General features: G+C 42.0%; 1 protein-coding gene across 3 annotated transcripts in view; it reads left to right on the forward strand.

Annotated features, from left to right (window-relative positions):
• The first annotated feature begins 2,295 nt into the window (after positions 1-2,295).
• The window catches only part of LOC140211259 (inter-alpha-trypsin inhibitor heavy chain H3-like), a 129,121-nt gene continuing 109,920 nt past the window's right edge, over positions 2,296-21,496 (forward strand). For all 3 annotated transcript variants that reach the window (XM_072280935.1, XM_072280936.1, XM_072280937.1), the window contains exons 1-4: positions 2,296-2,379; positions 6,099-6,125; positions 8,844-9,010; positions 18,948-19,052. In XM_072280935.1, the coding sequence (XP_072137036.1) occupies positions 2,299-2,379; positions 6,099-6,125; positions 8,844-9,010; positions 18,948-19,052 (380 nt within the window). In that variant the 5' untranslated portion in view covers positions 2,296-2,298. The remainder of the gene's footprint in view (positions 2,380-6,098; positions 6,126-8,843; positions 9,011-18,947; positions 19,053-21,496) is intronic.

Raw genomic sequence — 21,496 nt, forward strand, 5'->3', positions numbered from 1 at the left:
AATATATACATATCATCTATAGAAACAAATATATGGAGGTTGTTCAGAGAGCACTTGCACTGGATGGATTTGTCCCATTGAGCAGAGAAAGGTGAAAGCAAACGTCTAAAGAAGAGGAAGAAGTATAATGAAGGTGTAAAAAGCAAGAATCAGACAGGACTCTTGAGAATTATAAGGCATCCAGGAAGGAGCTTATGAATGGACTTAGGAGAACTAGAAGGGGACGTGAGAAGGCCTTGGTGGGATAGATTAAGGAAAACCCAAAGTGTTCTAGGGAATTATAGACCAAAGTTTATCAAAGTATATTTATTATCAAACTATGTATGCAGTATACAATCTTGAGATTTGTCTTCCCCAGAGACAGCCACAAAACTAAGAAAACCAAAGAAAAACATCAAATCCCACCCAGCACCCAGCATGCACAAAAAAAAACAAATCATGCAAACAGCAACAAAAGAAAACCGAGGGAAAAACCACAAAATATAAAGTTCATGGAATATAAAATTCCTGAAACCCTCGTAGAGACAGCAAAATGCCAGATCGCTCAATCAGCCCGAAAACACACCACCAAAATGGAGACCACAGGCTCCAACAGAAGCAAAACTACATTGGAAAGAAAACGAAGACATAAAAGAAATAGTTTTGTGAACCGTCTAAAGGATGTCACCCTTGGTCGCGTTGTTCGTGATGTCATCTTCTTCTATTGCATCTTACATTGATTGTGAGGTCAAGTCCAATTTATTGTCCTCGGGAATTACGCAATAGTTTCATGTCAGTAGGGTAGAGGCTGACCTTAGCCTGTTCATACATACTTCCAAGCTTTTGTATCTTCTGCCCGATGGAGGGGGGGGGGGGGGTGGGGGGGGGGAAGAGGGAGTGTCCAGGATGGGCGGAGTTTTTGATGATGCTGACTGGTTTACTGAGGCTGCAAAAAGCATAGACAGAGTCTATGGAGGGGAGGCTGGTTTCTTTTATTTATTTATTTATTTATTTATTGAGATACGGCACAGAATAGGCCCTTCTGGCCCTTTGAGCTATGCCACCCAGCAATCCCCCAATTTCGTCCTAGCCCAATCACAGTTGAATTTACAACGACCAATTAACCCACCAATTGGTACATCTTTGGACTGTGGAAGGAACTGGAGCACCCGGAGGAAACCTACAGGGTCACGGGGAGAAGGTACAAACTCCCGTGTCACCAGTACTGTAAAGCGTTGTGCTATCCACTACGCCACTGTGCCACCATCGTTTCCATGATGTGCTGAGCTATGTCCATCACTGACTGCAGTTTCTGGTAGCCGTGGGAAGAGCAGTTGTTGGACAAAGCCTTCATGCAACCAGATAGCATTCTTTCTACAGTGCATCAATAAGCATCGGCAAGGGTTGATGGAGAAAAGTCCAATTCTTTAGCCTCCTGAGGTAGATATGTCGGTGAACTTTCTTGGCCATGACATCTATACAGTTGGGCCAGGACAGTTTATTGGTGATGTTCACTCCTAGGAACTTGAAGTTCTCAACACCATTAATGAAAACAGGAGCATGTTTACTGCTCCCCATTGACTCAACTCAATGGCCGGATCTTTTGTTTTGCTGATATTTATAAGAATCAGTCACTCTCACGTCATCTGCAGACTCCAGCTTTTTGCTCTATACTTGAAGGGGCCTGGAGCCAAGTAGTCCTGGTGTAACCCAAAACTGGGCATCAGCGGCCAGGTTGTTGGTGACTTAGATATTAATGGGCACCCTGTTCATCTCTTCTGGAAGCTGTTTCAGCTCAGGTCAATCTTCCACCTGCCGTGGTCAGAGGCCGCAGCTCTTGGCTCATGGAGTCCACTGCCTCTTCTCCCGCTGTCATTCCCCTTCAACAGCACGGATTGAAGATCTTGTCATGCACACTCCTTGGTAGAGGAAAGTCCTGAGCAGCCGCATTGTATAGTTTTCTTTTAACTAATCTCCGGAAATCCAGTAATGAGAAAATGGACTAAATATATTATTATTAAATACTTTACTGGCAAAAGTGAGAGACCTATAAACTCATTAACCAAGTAACTAATTCCATCATGCTTCATTACTGGCCTTGATATACAGATTGTACTTTAAACTATTTAGATTGCAAAAGTTTTCTAAAACATCTGTATTTGCTTTAAAAATACAGGTTGTTTACCTTACCATATTCTGCCAGGACATCACTACCTGGCAACGGTAAGAAAAATGTCAACGCTACTGCTATTTATTAACAGAGTGCTGAATAAAATCTATGACTTGCTTTTCAGCAGAGCATTGTTCAAAATGAAGACCATGTTGTCCTATTTTTTATTAATTTCAATTCCTGTATTGATATCCTCTGATTTCATCATAAGAGAAGTAGACCATCATAAGGTAATCTACAACTTATACCATGACCTCTTGATATTCTTCTTAATTCAAAGAATGATTATTTTAACTGTTTCTTTTTCAGACTGAATATGTAAATTCTTCGTCAAATATTTTGAAGCTGTCGCAAAGAATGCTTAAGTTATAGAGCAGTAAATCTGTGCATGTGAAATTTCTCTTTCACTTAATCACTGTGCAATGTGTTCTCAAGAGAAATAGAAAAGGATTAAATCTTGATCATAGATTTCAAACGGCTGAATTTTTTTACAAAGACAATCATACTGTACTTTTTGCTCATGACAGCTGAAATTATTTTCTAAACATTAAGCCTTGCAATAAAGGAAGGCCTCAGTACAGATAATATTTTCACAATGAATTTGCATGCAAGGGTAAACTAATTCCCAGTCTTTGTCTTAGTTTATAACATTATAGCCACTGTACATTGTCTTGTTTGATTCAATGTCACGTTCTGCTTCGATTCAATGTAAGTTTTATCTCTTGCTTTGGAGTTTATGTTCTATTGGCAGCACCAATCAGCAGTTCAGGAAGATTATTACAGTAAAGAATCAAAGATTAAAATTCCAATACTACACATGTAATTATGGTGATGGTCTGGAGCATACATGATAGCATGTTAAAGGATAGTACCAGAAACCCAAATTATAATCTAGAGATTCAATTAGTTCCAGAATTATCTACTTTTATTTCAGATTCTTCGTTTCTGCAGTCTTCTTCTTTTTAATTACTGAAGAGATGTGACTGATTTTTTTGCAGAAGTGTCAACAAGTCAAGGACTCTGATGTATCATGGGCCTAGACAAACAAACTAGGGATCAGAGTTCAAATTCCAACATGGAGTGAGGAATTTAAAATCAGCTGATAATCTGGAATGTTAAAAAAACTGCTCATTTGAATCATAGAGAAGTACAGTACAGAAACAGGCCTTTCAGCCCATCTAGTCCATGCTAAAACCATTTAAACTGCCTCGTCTCATTGTCCAGCACCTGGACCATAGCCCTCCATACCCCTGTATTCCATGTACCTATCCAAACTTCACAACACCACTTGTGCTGGCAGCTCATTCCACACTCTCGCAACCCTCTGTGTGAAGAAGTCTCCCCTCATGTTCCCTTTAAGCTTCTCACCTTTCACCCTTAACCCATGAACTCTGGTTATAGTCCCACCCAACCTCAGTGGAAAAAGCCTGTTTATATTTACCATATCTATCCCCTCATAATTTTGTATACCTCTATCAAATCTCCTCTCAATCTTCTATGTTCTAAGCCATGCAGTCCTAACCTATCCAATCTTTCCTTATAACTCAGGTCCTCCAGGCCTGGCAACTTGCTGGTAAATTTTCTCTGTTCCCTTTCAACTTTATTTACATCTTTCCTATAGGTAGGTGACCAAAGCTGCACACAATACTCTAAATTAGGCCTTAACAATGTCTTATACATCTTCAACATAGCATCCCATCTCCTGTACTCAATACTTTGATGTATGAAGGCCAAAGTGCCAAAAGCTTTCTTACGACCCTATCTACCTGTGACGCCACTTTCAATAAATAATGGTCCTGTATTCCCAGATCCTTTTGTTCTACCACATTCCTCAGTGCCCTACCGTTCACCAGGCAAGACCTACCCTGGTTGGTCCTACCAAAGTGCAACACCTTGTACTTGTCTGTATTAAATTCCATGGGCCATTTTTCAGCCCACTTTTCCAGCTGGGGCAGATCCCCCTGCAAGCCATGATAGCCTTCCTTACTATCCACTACACCCCCAATCTTGGTGTCATCTGCAAATTTGCTGATCCAGTTAACCACATTATCATCCAGATCAATTATAGAGATGACAAACAACAAAGGACCCAGCACTGATCCCTATGGCCCACCAGGAGTCAGAGGCCTCCAGTCAGAGAGGCAACCCTCTACTACCATCCTCTGTCTTCTCCCACATTCTCACAATGTCTAATCCAATTTACTAACTTATCTTGAATGCTGGGTGACGGAAGTTCTTGACCAGCTCCCTTGCGGGACATTGTCGAATACCTTACTAAGTTCCATGCAGTCAACACCCACTGCCTTACCTTCATCCACTTTCCTGGTAACTTCCTCAAAAATCTCTATATGTTTGGTAAGGCATGGTGTACCATGCACAAAACCATCCCTAATCAGTCCATGTCTGTCCAAATACTTACAGTATATATCTAGTCCCTCAGAACACCTTCCAACAACTTTCCCGCAACTGACGTTAGACTCATTGGCCTATAATTTCCTGGTTTATGTTTAGAGCCTTTTTCAAACAGCAGAACAACATTGGCTCTCCTCCAATCCTCTGGTACCTTCCCATCACTGAGTATTATTTAAATATCTCTGAAACAAAACATAAAAGCAGAATATTTTTCATTTGAAGTGTGTTGGTGTTCAGAGGGGCCTGGGCCCCAACAACTTCTACATTTGCCTCCCTTAGGATCAGAGGGAACTCCTTGTCAGGCCCTGGGGATCTATCCATTCTGATCTACCTCAGGGAAGCAAACACCTCCTTGTCTGTAATCCATACAGGGTCCATGAAGTTGATGCCCTGATGCCCCTTTGCCTCACTTCTATAGACTCTGTGACCATCTCCTAAATAATTACACATGCAAAGTAGTTTTTTAAGATCTCCCCCATGCGTTTTGGCTCCAGACGTGGATTACCATTTTGGTTTCCCGGAGGACCAACTTCATCTCTTGCTGTCTTTTTGTTCTTAACATACCTGTAGAATCTCTTAGGATTCTCCCTCTCCTTATCTGCCAGAGCAACTTCATTCCTTCCTTTAGCCTTCCTGATTTCTTTCATTTTGTTAAAAATGATGGCAATCCTATTAGATTGAGGTGAGTGAGGAAGATAGGCTGAAGGTGGGGAAGTGGGAATGATGTAACAGACTGGGGCAATAGAAGTGGCAAAGGATTGAAGAAACTGGAATCTGATAGGAGAGGGCAGTGGACCATGGAATAAAGGAAGGAGGTGAGGATGTGTTCCATACGGAAGAATGTGCAGTTGATAGACATTTGCTCCTTCAAGTACCAACCTCACCGCCTTCTCTTTACTCATGGTCCACTATCCTCTCCTATCAGATTCCATCTTCTTCAGCCCTTCCTCCCTTCCACCTATCATTTCCCAGCTTCTTACATCTTTTCTATTCTCCCTTTCCCTTACCTGACAAACAGCAAACACGGCTCTCCTCCCATTACCCCAGCACCTGGATCTACCCATCATCCACCAGCTCTCACTCCACCCCTTCCTCCTACCTTTTTATACTGGATCTCTCCCCTCCCCCTTGATTCCAGCCCTGAAGAAGGGTCTCGACCCAAAGTATTAACTGCCTATTTCCCTCCATAGATGTGGCCCCAGCACCTTGTGATTTGCTCCAGATTTCCAGTATCTGCAGTCTTTTTTGTGTTTTCCTGGAGTTTCTGTCACCAGCAGGTTTTAACAATAATTTTAAGTATTTTTTACAGCCACAAGTTCCCAGCTATCAGTAAGAGGAGACCTGTGCAATCTATTTTATAACAGGGGAACAAAAACTTTACAGGACAGTACACTGCTTTGTTTACCTTCCTAAAAACAAAAATGTCTTTTCTGTGAGATGTAACTGATTCCAATTACCTCTATGTATAACTTGTGTGCATAATGCAAGTATATGGTAATATTGACATGTTTGTTAATCTTTTCTTGGCCGGGAACAGAAGAGGAGCATAGTGGACCCCAGAACAGTAGGTTTGATTTCTCTGACATTATCTATTTCATTAAGTATGTCCATTCAATTTCATTATGCTGGGTCATAATATTTCTTCCAGTTCTCTTCTTTCTCTGTATAATGATTTGATTGGATTTATTTTAATCATTTTATACCATTCAAACTCCGTCACCATTCATAATAAAGTTGTTGGGGAGGGTTGTCCAGAGTGGTACCAGGACCTATCACCCACAGTGCCCCAGTGTGCTCGTGCCTGATGCAGAAGGCAGGATGAACCAAACAGATAAAGTCAACATGGCGCTGCTGATACACAGCGATGTTTCACAGGCAACTCACAACATTACAAGGTTGTATGGAAGACTGGCTGTTGCCCATGCTGAAAGTCTCCCCTCTCCACGACACCAATGTTGTCCAAGGGAAGGGCACTAGGGCTGATACAGCTTGGCACCGGTGTCGTCACAGAGCAATGTGTGGTTAAGTGCCTTGCTCAAGGACACAACACGTTGCCTCAGCCAAGGCTCGAACTAGCGACCTTCAGATCACTAAACCGACGCCTTAACCACTTGGCCACGCACCAACACACAATTGTGCACTATTGTGCAGTTTTATAAGAAAATCAGCTGGTAAGTTGTTCCAAGCATCCTGGATAACTTGCCAGAATTCTTTTGCAGACTTTGTCTGTCTCCTTTGCTTCTGTTTCTCCAGGTAATCCCAGACAGACTCAATGATGTTGAGAGCAGGGCTCGTGGAGTCCATACAACCTGAAACCACATAAAAAATCTAGGGTGCCTAAGACTTTTGCACAGTCCTGTACAGGGTGCCACCGTAGTGCAGTTGTTAGTGTGACACTATTACAGCTCGGAACATTGCAATTCAGAGTTCAATTCAGGTGTCCTTAGTAAGCAAGTTTGGACAATCCTTTTCGTGTGCACATGGGTTTCCTCCAGGTTCTTCCCACAGTCCAAAACATACCGGTTAGTAGGTGAATTGGTCATTGTAAATTGTCCTGTGATTAGGTTCAGGTTGATTCGGTGGGTTGCTGGGTGGTGTGGCTCAAAGGGCCGGTTCCGTTCTGTACACCGTTATTGACAGGAGGCTTGGTAGCATTAGCAACAGAGGGATCTGAGGGTCCAGATACATCGCTCCCTAAAAGAGACCACATGGGAATAAACGATGTGTGTGTCATGCTTGTCTTCATTAGTTGAGACATTGAGTTGAAGAACCAACAAGTTATATCAGAGGTTTATAAAACTCTGGTTCAACTGCATTTAGAGGATTGCATTCATATCTGATCACTTCATTATAGGAGGGACGTGGGGACTTTGGAGATGGTGTTGAGGATATTGTCTGGTTTGGAGGATCTGTGCTTTGGGGAGAGGTTGGCCAAGATGGGCTGCTTTCTTTCGAATCTGAAGGGAGATTTGATAAGTTTATAAACTATCTGAGGCATAGATGGACAGCTGATATCTTCACACAGGATTGAAATATCTACTACTAATATTTCAGGTGAGAGGGAGAAGGTACAACAGTGATTTGTAAAGCAAGCTTTTTAAAAATAGAGTGGTGGGAGCCTGGAATGCACTGGAAAATATGGTGGTACAGACAGGTAGCATAGGAGAATTTTAGGCACATGAATATTCAGAGGAGGAAGGGATATAGCCAATGTGTGGGCAAGAAGGATTAGATCAATAGGTCAATGGCAGATGCAATCCCAATGGCTCTTCACACGGCTTTAGACCTCCTGAACAACACAAACACTTACGTCAGGACGCTGTTCATCGACTATAGCTCAGCATTTAATGCCATCATTCCCACAATCCTGTTTGAGAAGTTACAGAACCAGGGCCTCTGTACCTCCTTCTTCAATAGGATCCTTGATTTCCTAACCAGAAGACCACAGTCTGTGCAGATTGGTGATAACATATCCTCCTCGCTGACAATCAACACTGGCACTCCTCAGGGGTGTGTGCTTAGCCCACTGCTCTACTCTCTATATACACATGACTGTGTGGCCAGGCATAGCTCGAAAGCCATCTATAAATTTGCTGATTTATAGATAACTATTTATTTATTTATTTATTTCCCTTCTACTTTATGTATTGCATTGAACTGCTGCTGCTAAGTTAACAAATTTCATGTCATGCCGGTGATAATAAACCTGATTCTGATTCTGATTCTGTTTACTCGGGACACATTGGTTGAATTAGTTCAGCACAACATCATAGGCCAAAGGGCTGTCCTGTTCGATATTCTACGTTCTAGCTCATCATAGTTGAAATTTTTGGAATCATTTTTAAATGTTTGCAGAATTTTCAAATAGATGAAATCACTCAAAGTTTAATTATCAACATCTTAAAACATGAGCAAATTATTAAATCATCAAAATGAAGTAAAGTAACTCTCCTATCTGTTAACATTTTCCACAACCCAGCCCACACAAATAAATAATTTTGTTATTTGTGCAGCAGTCATGTCCAGTGTAAAGCTGAGGGGCTGATTGCAAAGTGCATCTGCCCCTCTATATGTTACCGCTGCTATAATCATTGGTTGTCAATCCATTAGATTCATCTTGACTGGTGCTCTTTACTTCTAACGTTTCCATTGATAACAATGCAATGATTTACTTCTGATCTTTCTAGTTTTTTTTTCTCAGTAGTTCTCACTGAAACATTCTCCATCCCACATCCCACCCTCCTAACCCCCACCACCCACCCCACCTTCTGATCTCCTTCAGCATCGGAGGGAACTTGAAATCTACAGCATGAAGATCGATTCCAAAGTAACCTCACGGTTTGCTCACAATGTGATAATTAGCCGAGTGGTAAATCGAGCTGATGCGTCCAGGGAGGCCTTCTTCGAGATAGACCTACCCTCGACAGCCTTTATCACCAACTTCAGCATGTGCGTATCTGCTTACTCAGTTTAGTTTACTAATAAGCTTAAAAGAGGTACTCAGCAGCAATTTTATATTATTAAACATAGTAAAACCAGTATGCAAGGCATACTTCACTGTATCTTGTACATCTGACAACTATAAAGTAATACCAATACCAAAAATATGATCAAGGTTAATTTAAGGAGCAATAAAAATCTGAAGAATCTATTAAACATATTTACAGCAGGGATAATTTATATATTCTTTGAGAAAGTGTTACTTGCTGTGTCTAAATGCTTCATATGTAAGTTTGATATCTAAAGTGAAGAAAAAGAATCAAAAAGAACTCGGAATTTTCTGCCTAAGGAGTTTATTTTATAAGAGTGGATTGTGGCACAGCTATAAGCCTAGTTGAGAGGTTTGGCTTTTTTTTAGTAAATCATAGTAGCTTGTGATCATTGTTACTAAATGTACCATTCATAACATTCTCTGACAGACGAGTAACAAAACCATTGTTGCTGGTTGCCCATTCACTGTTAAATTTGTGAAATTGCCAGATCTATTGATAAACAGTTTAGGATTCAGGGGAACTTACAATTATATTTCTGATATGATATTTTTAATTAATTGAGTTTGTTTTTTTAGAAGCTGCCCTCAGTGTTTTTATTCTGGTGAATTACTGAGGGAAGAGCACTGGTGACAAACTATCAGTTACAATAAATGGTGTGTGAACAGCCACAAATAAAATTGGAAATGGTAGAGGTGTGTAAGAAGATGACACATTGTGACTTACGGATCACTGTGATCATGGAATACAGGCAGCTGAGCAGTCAAACCATGACATTAGTAATTTGCTTGGTACTTGCCTTATTCCAATCCTCTGCGAGGAAGCAGAAAAGCACTGGCAGCATGGGCAAGCAGTCTGGTTTCCTATTACATTAGTGGGACCTCAGTGACATCTGAAGTCATTTTCAGGCCTGAAGAGGTCCAGATGGTGAGAAGGAAGGAGAACCAATCAAGCTTATTCGGTCACTTTTCCTTGTGGCTCTTGCAATGAAGAGGAATGCTGTAGCAGTTGATGCAAGAAAAGCTTTGAACACGCTTGCCCTGGACCATCTACTCCCGCTCAGGAGATGCCCTCAAAACTCCCTACTTTCATTATGCTGGAAGGGGTCTGGAGACCATAGACCACTTTCTCTTTGCCTGCCTGCAACTGAAGGCTGGAAACATAGGAATGAGGCCTAATGGATATCATCACTGAAAGCATGCTGCTACATCTGACAGGGGAGAACTTGACCTGCTATAAATCACTATAAAAATGCATTCACTCCCCTAACTAATTTTCTGAAAGAAGGATTTCTCCCAACTAGACATTCAGGGTCATAAAAAAATGCTGAGTCATATTGTGTTCAAAGCCAAGAATGTGGTTTTCAAATTACATATTGTTGTTGCTTTACAAATATCGACTGGCCACAGTGAAAATGACCTCCTGGTTAAACAGCTCAATGTGCTCTGCAAACAAAATCCTTCTCTTTGCAATTCCAGGAAAAGTCAAGACCCCTTGTTCGTTAAACACATCGTACCGCAGATTCAATTCAGACTCAAAAAATGACTGCATTAGTTTTATTTAATTATTAAATAATGGATTATATTGGACATGTTAAATATCTTGGGGTGATGCTGACCTTTAAACCATTAAAATTCCATTTATTAATATTGAGTTTCAAACTAAATATACTTTCTCTGACTTTCAGTGTTTCAAAAGTCTATATTTGTTTGTTGTAACTTTCCCTGTGGCCTTCAGCAGCTGCAGCCTTCCACAGCTTCTGGGATCATTTTATATTTGCTTCCTATGTACAGTACTCTGTTTTGCAAGTTGTAACCAGAGATTCTGCCAAATCACAAACATGGCCTGATCATGAATTCTTCACAGATCATGTTTGTTACTTATTTATTTACTCAGTGGTCCTTCAAGCCACACTGTAATGATTTACAACGGCCAGTTCATCTACTCATCTGGGAAAAGAAACCAGAGCACCCCGGGGAAGATCCACCCACTCCTCGAGGAGGAATTACACAGACTCCTGACAGGGGACACCGAAATTGAACTCTGAACTCCAACTGTAATAGTGTCCCGCTAACTGCTAACGTTTGCGCTCCATTCCCAAAAACATCTGCTGTTTGCAATGGACAGAAACTTTTGGGTGTCTCACTGCTTTCTGGTCCTGATGAAAGGTTTCGGCTTGAAGCACCGACTGTTTATTCCCTTCCATAGATGCTGCCTGACCTGCTGAGTTCCGCCGGCATTTAGTATGTGTTGCCGGGTGAACCATTACTTTGCAACATCAGTTTTGTCACCCTTACTTTTTATTGGTATTCATCTAAATTAGAGAGGGTAAATTAGAGAAGCTTTTCTGCAACAGAAAAGAATCTTGGCTGGGTCAAGATGAGAGGAAGGTTAAAGCACGTCAACTTAAACGAAGGAGTGAGATGGAGATGGGGTGGAGCTTGGTGCTCATGGAAAATAGAATGGAGGAACAGACTGTTACCATCAGCTGAGAGAAACATATATCACAGTGGCAGTCAGACTGTTGAGAACAGAAAAATGGCTCGTTCAGAGCCAACAGAGGAACTCATCTACAGTATATGGTCAAATATTCTCAATTTCTCCTCAAGAAATTATCAGAATTTCCAGATATTTTCTAATTAGCTTTTAGCTCTAATAAAGAACAGCTTAGTACAGGAACTATTTCCAGCTATTTGAGAAAACATTGGCTCATTCATTATATCACTATAACCCAGAGTACTGAGAGAGGTTGTTGAAGAGATAATGCATGCATTGGTCATGATCTTTCAAGAATCACCTGATTCTGGCATGGTCCCAGAGGACTGGAAAATTACAAATGTCACTCCACTCTTCAAGAAGGGAGTAAGGCAAAAGAGAGGAAATTATAGACCAGTTAGCCTAACCTCAGTGGTTGGGAGAATATTGGAGTCCATTATTAAGGATGAGATTTTGGGGTACTTGGAGACTAATGACAAAATATGTCAAATTCAGCATGGTTTCTGTAAAGGGAAATCTTGTCTGACAAATCTGTTAGAGTTTTTCGAGGAAGTAACAACCAGGGTGAACAAAAGAGAGGTAGTGGATGTCATTTACTTGGATTTTCAGAAGGCATTTGATAAGGTGCCTCACGTGAGGCTGCTTAACAAGATAAAATCCTATGGTGTTACAGGAAAGATACTGCCATGGATAGAGGAATGGCTGACAGGCAGGAGGCAACGAGTGAGAATAAAGGGTTTTTTGGTTGTCTGGGGTCAGTATTGGGACCGCTACTTTTCATATTGTTTATCAGTGAATTAGATAGTGAAATTCATGGCTTTGTGGCAAAGTTTGCAGATGATACGAGGACAGGTGGAGGGGTAGGTAGTGGTGTCTCAGAAAGGTAGCATCCATTATTAAGGACCTCCAGCACGCAGGGCATGCCCTTTTCTCACTGTTACCATCAGGTAGGAGGTACAGAAGCCTGAAGGCACACACTCAGCGATTCAGGAACAACTTCCCCTCTGCCATCCGATGCCTAAATGGACATTGAACCCTTGAACACTACCTCACTTTTTAAATATATATTATTTCTGGTTTTTTTGCATGATTTTTAATCTATTCAATATACATATACTGTAATTTACTTATTTATTATTACTATGTTCTCTCTCTCTGCTAGATTATGTATTGCATCGAACTGCTGCTGCTAAGTTAACAAATTTCACGACACATGCCGGTGATAATAAACCTGATTCTGATTCAGCTGAGGAAGCAATGAGATTGTAGCAGGATTAGACAACTTGGAAGAATAGGCAAAAAAAGTGGCAGATGGAATACAGTGTTGGGAAATGTACAATAATGCATTTTGGTAAAAGAAACAACAGTGCGGACTATTATCTAAATGGGGAGAAGGTTCAAACATCAGAGGTACAGAGGGACTTAGAAGTCCCCGTGCAAGACTCCTAGAAGGTTAATTCGCAGGTTAAGTCTGTGGTGAAAAAGGGAAATGCAATGTTGACATTTATTTCGAGGGGAATAGAATATAAAAAGAATGCTAAGCCTTTGTAAGTCACTAGTCAGGCTGCAGTTGAAGTAGTGCCAACAGTTTTGGGCCCCATATCTCAGAAAGGATGTGTTGTCATTGGAGAGACTCCAGAGGAGGTTCACAAGGGTAATTCCAAGAATGAAGGGGTTAACATATGTGGAGTGTTTGGCAGCTTTGGGCCTGTACTCACTGGAATTTAGAAGAATGCATGGGGATCTCATTGAAGCCTACTGATTGTTGAAAGGACTAGATAGGGTGGTTGTTTCCTCTGGTGGGGGTAACCACAACGAGAGGGCACAGCCTAAAAATTGAAAGGCAACTTTTTAGAACAGAGGTAAGGAGGAATTTTTTTAGCCCAAGAATAGTGAATCTGTGGAATGCTCTGCCACAAACTGCAGTTGAAGCCAAGTCCGTGGGTATATTTAAAGCGGAAGTTGGTAGACTCCTGATTGGTCAGGGTATCAAGGGATATGGTAAGAGAGCAGGTGTGTGAGGTTGAATGGGATCCAGGTTCAGCCATGATGAAATGATGGAGTGGACTCGATGGGATGAATGGCCTAATTCTGCTCCAATGTCTTATGGTCTTATGAACCCTCCTTCTGTTTCTATAATCTATATTGTTAAATTTAAAACTGAAAAATGTTATAACACAGAATTAGATCAGAATCAGAATCAGGTTTATTATCACCGGCATGTGACGTGAAATTTGTTAACTTAGCAGCAGCAGTTCAATGTAATACATAATCTAGCAGAGAGAGAGAGAAAAGAAATAATAATAATAAATTAAATAAAACTAATAATAAATAAACAAGTAAATCAATTACATATATTGAATAGATGATTGAAAAATGTGCAAAAACAGAAATACTATATATTAAAAAAGTGAGGTAGTGTTCATGGGTTCAATGTCCATTTAGGAATCGGATGGCAGAGGGGAAGAAGCTGTTCCTGAATTGCTGAGTGTGTGCCTTCAGGCTTCTGTACCTCCTACCTGATGGTAACAGTGAGAAAAGGGCATCCCCTGGGTGCTGAAGGTCTTTAATAATGGACGCTGCCTTTCTGAGACACCGCTCCCTAAAGATGTCCTGGGTACTTTGTAGGCTAGTATCCAAGATGGCGCTGACTAGATTTACAACCTTCTGCAGCTTCTTTTGGTCCTGTGCAGTAGCCCCTCCATACCAGACAGTGATGCAGCCTGTCAGAATGTTCTCCACGGTACAACTATAGAAGCTTTTGAGTGTATTTGTTGACATGCCAAATCTCTTCAAACTCCTAATGAAGTAAGGAATGAAATTATAGAATGTGATTAAAGCAAACCATGCTGCAGGATGGGAAGGATATAATCCCTCCAATGTTATATCTTATGCTGAAGTAATATTTTTCATAAAATTTGGGCTGATATGAATTTAGTTGAATTTAGAAATGGCCAGCCCACTGCTTCTCTTTTTCTCTGATATTTGCTAGATTTTTAGAACTAGAACTGATGTGGGAGCTCAACAGGTTGAGCAGAATGGTTGGGAGGTGTATGGAGGGATATGGTCCGTGTGCAGGTCAGTGGGACTAGGCAGAAAATGGTTCGGCACAGCCATGAAGGGCCAAAAGGCCTGTTTCTGTGCTGTAGTTTTTCTATGGTTTCTAGAATATCTGGAGGCAAAGGGATAGTCAGTATTTTGGGTCAAGATTCTGCTTCAAGGCGGACTCCATTTAATATCTAAACGCAAACAACAGGAATTCTGCAGATGCTGGAAATTCAAGCAACACACATCAAAGTTGCTGGTGAACGCAGCAGGCCAGGCAGCATCTCTAGGAAGAGGTGCAGTTGACGTTTCAGGCCGAGACCCTTCGTCAGGACTAACTGAAGGAAGAATGAGTAAGGGATTTGAAAGTTGGAGGGGGAGGGGGAGATCCAAAATGATAGGAGAAGACAGGAGGGGGAGGGATGGAGCCAAGAGCTGGACAGGTGATTGGCAAAAGGGGATACGAGAGGATCATGGGACAGGAGGTCCAGGAAGAAAGACGGGGCGGGGGGAACCCAGAGGATGGGCAAGAGGTATATTCAGAGGGACAGAGGGAGAAAAAGGAGAGTGAGAGAAAGAATCTGTGTATAAAAATAAATAACAGATGAGGTACGAGGGGGAGGTGGGGCATTAGTGGAAGTTAGAGAAGTCAATGTTCATGCCATCAGGTTGGAGGCTACCCAGACGGAATATAAGGTGTTGTTCCTCCAATCTGAGTGTGGCTTCATCTCTACAATAGAGGAGGCCATGGATAGACATGTCAGAATGGGAATTACTTATCCGTGTAAGCGGAACAAGTGCTACACATGCCCTTACACTTCCTCTCTTACCACCATTCAGGGCCCCAAACAGTCCTTCCAGGTGAGGCAACACTTCACCTGTGAGTCGACTGGGGTGATATACTACATCCGGTGCTCCCGATGTGGCCTTTTATATATTGGCGAGACCCGACACAGACTGGGAGACTGCTTTGCTGAACATCTACGCTCTGTCCGCCAGAGAAAGCAGGATCTCCCAGTGGCCACACATTTTAATTCCACATCCCATTCCCATTCTGACATGTCTATCCACGGCCTCCTCTATTGTAGAGATGAAGCCACACTCAGGTTGGAGGAACAACACCTTATATTCTGTCTGGGTAGCCTCCAACCTGATGGCATGAACATCAACTTCTCTAACTTCCGCTAGCCCCACCTCCCCCTCGTACCCCATCTGTTACTTATTTATATGCACACATTCTTTCTCTCACTCTCCTTTTTCTCCCTCTGTCCCTCTGAATATACCTCTTTCCCATCCTCTGGGTCCCCCCCCCCCCTTGTCTTTCTTCCCGGACCTCCTGTCCCATGATCCTCTCATATCCCCTTTTGCCAATCACCTGTCCAGCTCTTGGCTCCATCCCTCCCCCTCCCGTCTTCTATCATTTTGGATCTCTCCCTCCCCCTCCAACTTTCAAATCCCTTACTCACTCTTCCTTCAGTTAGTCCTGACGAAGGGTCTCGGCCTGAAGCGTCGACTGCACCTCTTCCTAGAGATGCTGCCTGGCCTGCTGCGTTCACCAGCAACTTTGATGTGTGTTGCTTCCATTTAATATCTGGTGTTCTGTTGTAATCCCAGTCCATTTTCTCATGCCCAAGATCCTGTTCCATTTTCACTCTGGCTCTTCTCTGCCCTAAGTACTATTTCATTCTTTCAAATTGTTATATATTTTCACAGCTTCCAGAAACTCAATTACTCTTGCACTGGCACTCCTGGTTCTGAAATTCTTCTTCCTTACTCACTGGTTCCTAGATGCCATTATGAGCCTGGGATCTTCATCACTTTTCCTCAGCATTATCCTCTATTTCCAACTTATCCTTCCCAACTATTTTCTACATCTGCAACTTTTTGCAGTATCCACCCAATGTCATTCTGGAAAATGCCCAAATGAATGTTAAGAAATCATAATCTTATTACCTGGATATATATTAGCCATTGAGTGGTTGGAATTTTCATACTAAATCCTCACACTTCTGAAAAGGATATTCTTAAAATCTGAGCAACACACACAAAATGCTGGATTTCAGCAGGCCAGACAGCATCTATGGAAAGAAGTACGGTCAAAGTTTCAGGATGAAAATCCGCAGAATGTCTCTTGTTTGTTCTTAAAATCTGGCTGTTTTATCAAGCCTTAGTCAAGTGTCATAATTTCTTCATATAGCCTGGTATCAAATGCTTGTGTGAAAGATCTGCCATTATTGATACCTTCTTGGATAGAATAAATGGAATCATGAAAAATCAGTACTGTACATCTAATAACTAAAATGAGAAAGTTCTGTGAGATGCCTTTATTGGTTAGAACTACAACTAACAAAATGCAGATTTGGTCTGCAACACCATAGGTCTACAGTGGATGCGATCTCATTGGCTCTTTCTACATGACCTTGGATCAACCGGGCTGCTGGGCTGCTGAGCTGAGGCCTCCGTCGGTCAGAGTTGACCATGGATGTTGCATCCTGGCTGTCTAGATACACACGCCAGGTCAGTACAATATGGAGAGCAAGCTGTCGCCCATGTAGCAAGCTCCCCCTCTCCACACAACTGATGAACCAAAGGAACGGCAAGACCGATACAGTTTGGTACCAGCAGCATCACAGGAGTTTCCAGTCAGCGTTGAACTCAATGTAAGACTGCCTTTAGGACTCCGAGCCTGGATTTTTCCCTCGGGGTTTCCTCCCGAAGCCTTCCCCATGAGTGGGTATAGCTGCAAGGCAGCGGAGGTTTGAGATCAGTGTTTTCATTCTGCCAACCACGGCTGACGAGCCCTATCTGCCCAAAGCAACTGGTTTTAAGGCGCCAGTTGCCTGCCTTTGCCCTTTATCCTGTCAGTAGAAACAGTTCTGCTGGGCTTAGTAGCAAAGCCACTTGTGAAGGCCAGGAGCTGGACTTGGTTGTCAGAGGCTATTTGAGGCGCACTCCATTGGGAGAGCATTTAATAGATAGTGGGAACTTGTCCCCACTGCCATCCCCGGCTATGGCAACCTGAAGGAACCATCACCTGGACAATACTCATACTTAAGTTGTTTATTGACAACAGCACAGCACTTAACACAAACACAATCTGATCAAAAAGCTCCAAAACATTTGTAGCTCCTCGACTTCCTCACCGGAAGACCATAATCTATGCAGATTGGAAATAACATCTCCACCTTGCTGATGATCAACCCTGGTGCACCTCAGGGATGTGTGCTTAGCCCACGGCTCTACTCTCCCTCCACCCACAGCTGTGTGGCTAGGCACAGCTCAAATGTCATCTCTACATTTGCTGACCACACAACTATTGTTGGCAGAATATCAGACAGTGACAAGAAGGTGTACGGGAGCAAAATATATCAACTAGTTGAGTAGTGTCACAACAGCAACCATGCATTCGCCGTCAGACCAAAGAACTAATTGTGGACTTCAGAAAGGCTTCAGAAGATGAAGGAACACACACCTGCTCTCACTCAAGGTATCAGAAGTGGAAAGAGTGAGCAATTGCAAGTTCACGGGTGGTAACATCTCTGATGATCTGTTCTGGGCCCAGCAGATTCATGCAGCTACAGAGAATGTACCACGGCTGCTATACTTCATTCAGAGTTTGAGGAGGTTTGATATGTCGCCAAAGACACTCACAAATTTCTAACATGGAGAGCATTCTAATTGGCTGCATCACTGTCTCCTATGGGGGGGGGCACATTCTGCTGCATAGGTTCAAAAGAAGTTGCAGAAAGTTGTATTATGCCAGCTTATATACTCCTCTGGGGTCCGAATGAATACTGATTAGACATTGTGATCTGGTTGGCATTAGAAGATTCTGATTGGCTAGCTTTGAGGGAAGGCCATTGGAAGTGTCCAGATCCCAGTATTACTGGAGATTCATTGATTGTTGATGTCATTGTTTCTCTTTTCTCCATAAGGGTTCATAGACCAGATCTATGTCGATGTGTTTGTTGATGGAGCCTTCTGTAGAGAACCACACACGGAGAAATTCTCGTTCTTTCCTTGTCCTTGCTTGAGTCAACCCTCTGGCTGTCATTCATTTGAAAGGGTGTCCTCCTTCATCTTCCTGTGCAGTCTTTTGTTTAATGTTATGTATTGCATTGTTCTGCTGCTGCAAGGACAAAGAATTTCACGACATATGCCGGTGATATTGAATCTGATTCTGATTCTGAGGTCTACCCCCAACTTTCTATTCACAGCAGGAATAAGTGATTATTTTGCAGATATCAACTGATGTGACTGTAACAAATCTTAGCAGTACTTTGGCAAAGATTTTGAAACAAATAGACCAAGGAATAAAGTATTATGTAATAACAACACAATTCCTCCCTCCATAGGACTCTGGATGGAGTAACATACATGGGAGCTGTGAAGAAGAAAGAAGAGGCTGAGGAGCAGTACCAGCGTGCAGTTTCACAGGGACAGACAGCAGGGATCGTAAAGTAAGAACAAATAGACATACTTCACCATTCTTCATGTACATATTCCTCATTTTCTCAGTCAGCCAAAGTGACCACGTAAGGCTATGCTGTAAAGAAATGAGAATAAAATGCTGGATCTGGTATGTGCTCCCCTGCCACCATGCAATAAATGAATGCCTGGATATTTCATTGAAGCAAAGAAATGATATGACATGGCAGAAAGCCAGATAGCCCACTAAGAAACGGCAAGTTATCTTTTCTCAAATGAACATCTAAGTTGCTTCTTAAAGATTTCAGTGATTTCCTTTCTACCACCCATGCAGGCAATGGGTTCCAGATCAAATCCACCCTCTGCATAAAAATATTCTCCTCACATAATCCATGCCTTTTCACTTTGCTTTGAGGCAATGTTCTCTTGTTTCTCAAAATATTAATCCTTTCGAAGTCTATCATGATTTCCATCAAACCTCCTGTAGCCTCTTTGCTTTAAAGAGAACACTTTGAAGTTCAGGGTGTTGAGTGCTAATTAAAAAGGCAGGACCTCTAAGGTTGTGATCTCAGGATCACTACCCCTGCCACGTGCTAGTAAGGCCAGGACTAAGAAGATTAGACAGTTTAATACGTGGCTAAGGAGTTGGTGTAGGAGGGAGGGCATAAGCTTTTGGATCATTAGGCTCTCTTTCAGGGAAGGTGGGAACTGTGCAGAAGGAACGGTTTGCACCTGAACTGGAGGAGACTAATATCCTAGCAGGAAGGTTTGTTAATGCTGCCCAGTGGGGTTTAAACTAGAGTTGCAGGGATGGGAACCAGAGTACCAGAACAGTTAGTGGAGAGATTATGGAGGCAGATGTTGTTAAGACCTCAGACAAAGTTAGGAATCAGTAGGTTGGGCATGGTGTAACTAGTGCCCTGAGCTGTGTATATTTCAGTGCAAGAGTATTGTTGGAAAGGCAGATGATAGTGCTGAAGATAAGGTAGCTGGTTTACAACAGAGGCAAAGTGTAGTGAGGAGAGGCTGTTGTTAGGGGAAAATTGCAGTCATCAAGATGCATTGCAACGTGAAATCCAGACAAAATCGAAAAAGTTGAATACAGGACTGAAGAGTCTATGCTTAAATGTGTGCAGTATATGGAATAAGGTAGATGAACTTGCAGTACAGTTCCAGATTGGCAGGTATGAAGTTGAAGGCATCACTGAATCGTGGCTGAAAGATTATAGTTGGGAGCTTAATGTCCAAGGATACACACTGTATCGAAAGGACAGGCAGGAAGGCAGACGGGTCAACATTGTTTTGTTGGTAGAAAATGAAATCAAATCATTAGAAATAGGTAACTTTTGTGTTGAATCATTGCGGAGAGAGCTAATAAACTGCAAGTGTTAAAATACCCTGATGGGAGGTGGATACAGATCCCCAAACAGTAGTAAGGATGTGGTCTACAAATTACAATGGGAGGTGAAAAAGGAATGCCAAAAGGGTAATGTTACAATAGTCAATATGCAAGTAGGATGGGAAAAATCAGGTTAGTGCTGGATTCAGGGAGCAGAATTTCTAGAGTGCGTAAAAGATGTCTTTTTAGAGCAGCTCATGGGTGAGCCCACTAGAGGATCGGTTGTTCTGTATTGAGTGTTGTGCAATGAACCAGAATTGGTTAGAAGAGTTCTTAGGGGCAAGTGATCATAATATAATTAAATTCACCCTGAAATTTGAGAAGGAGAAGCTAAAACCAGATGTATCAGTATTACAGTGGTGTAAAGGGAATTACAGAGGCATGAGAGAGGATTTGCCAGAATTCATTGGAAAAGAACACTGGCAGGGATGATGGCAGAGCAGCAAAAATTGAAATTGCTGGAAGCAATTCAGAAGGCACAGGATATATACATCCCAAACAGGAAGAAGTATTCTAATGGAAGATACCATAACCATGGCTAACAAGAGAAGTCAAAGTGAACATAAAAGCCAAAGAGAGAGCATGTAATAGAGCAAAAATTAGTGGGAAGTTAGAGGATCGGAAGCTTTCAAATACCAGCAGAAGGCAACTGAAAAGCCATTAAGGTAAAGATGGAATATTGAAAGTAAGCTAGCCAATAATATAAAACAGGCTACCAGAAGTTTCTTCAGATACATAAAGTGTAAAAGAGAGGCGAGAATGGATAACAGAACGCCAGAAAATGATGCTGGAGAGGTAGCAATGGGGGACAAGTTAATGGCAGACAAACTGAGTATGTATTTTGCTTCAGTCTTCACTGTGAAAGACACTAGCAGTATGATGGAAATTCCAGCTGTCAGGGAGCACGTGAAGTTACCATAACTAGAGAGAAATTTACTGGGAATCTGAAAGGTCTGAAGGTAGATAAGTCACCTGGATCAGATAGTGTACACCCCAGGGTTCAGAAAGAGGTGGCTGAAGAGATCATGGAGGCATTAGTAATAATTTTTTAAGGATCACTAGATTCTGGAATAGTTC

This window comes from Mobula birostris, chromosome 16, assembly GCF_030028105.1.
Source record: "Mobula birostris isolate sMobBir1 chromosome 16, sMobBir1.hap1, whole genome shotgun sequence".
Classification (NCBI taxonomy): domain Eukaryota; kingdom Metazoa; phylum Chordata; class Chondrichthyes; order Myliobatiformes; family Myliobatidae; genus Mobula; species Mobula birostris.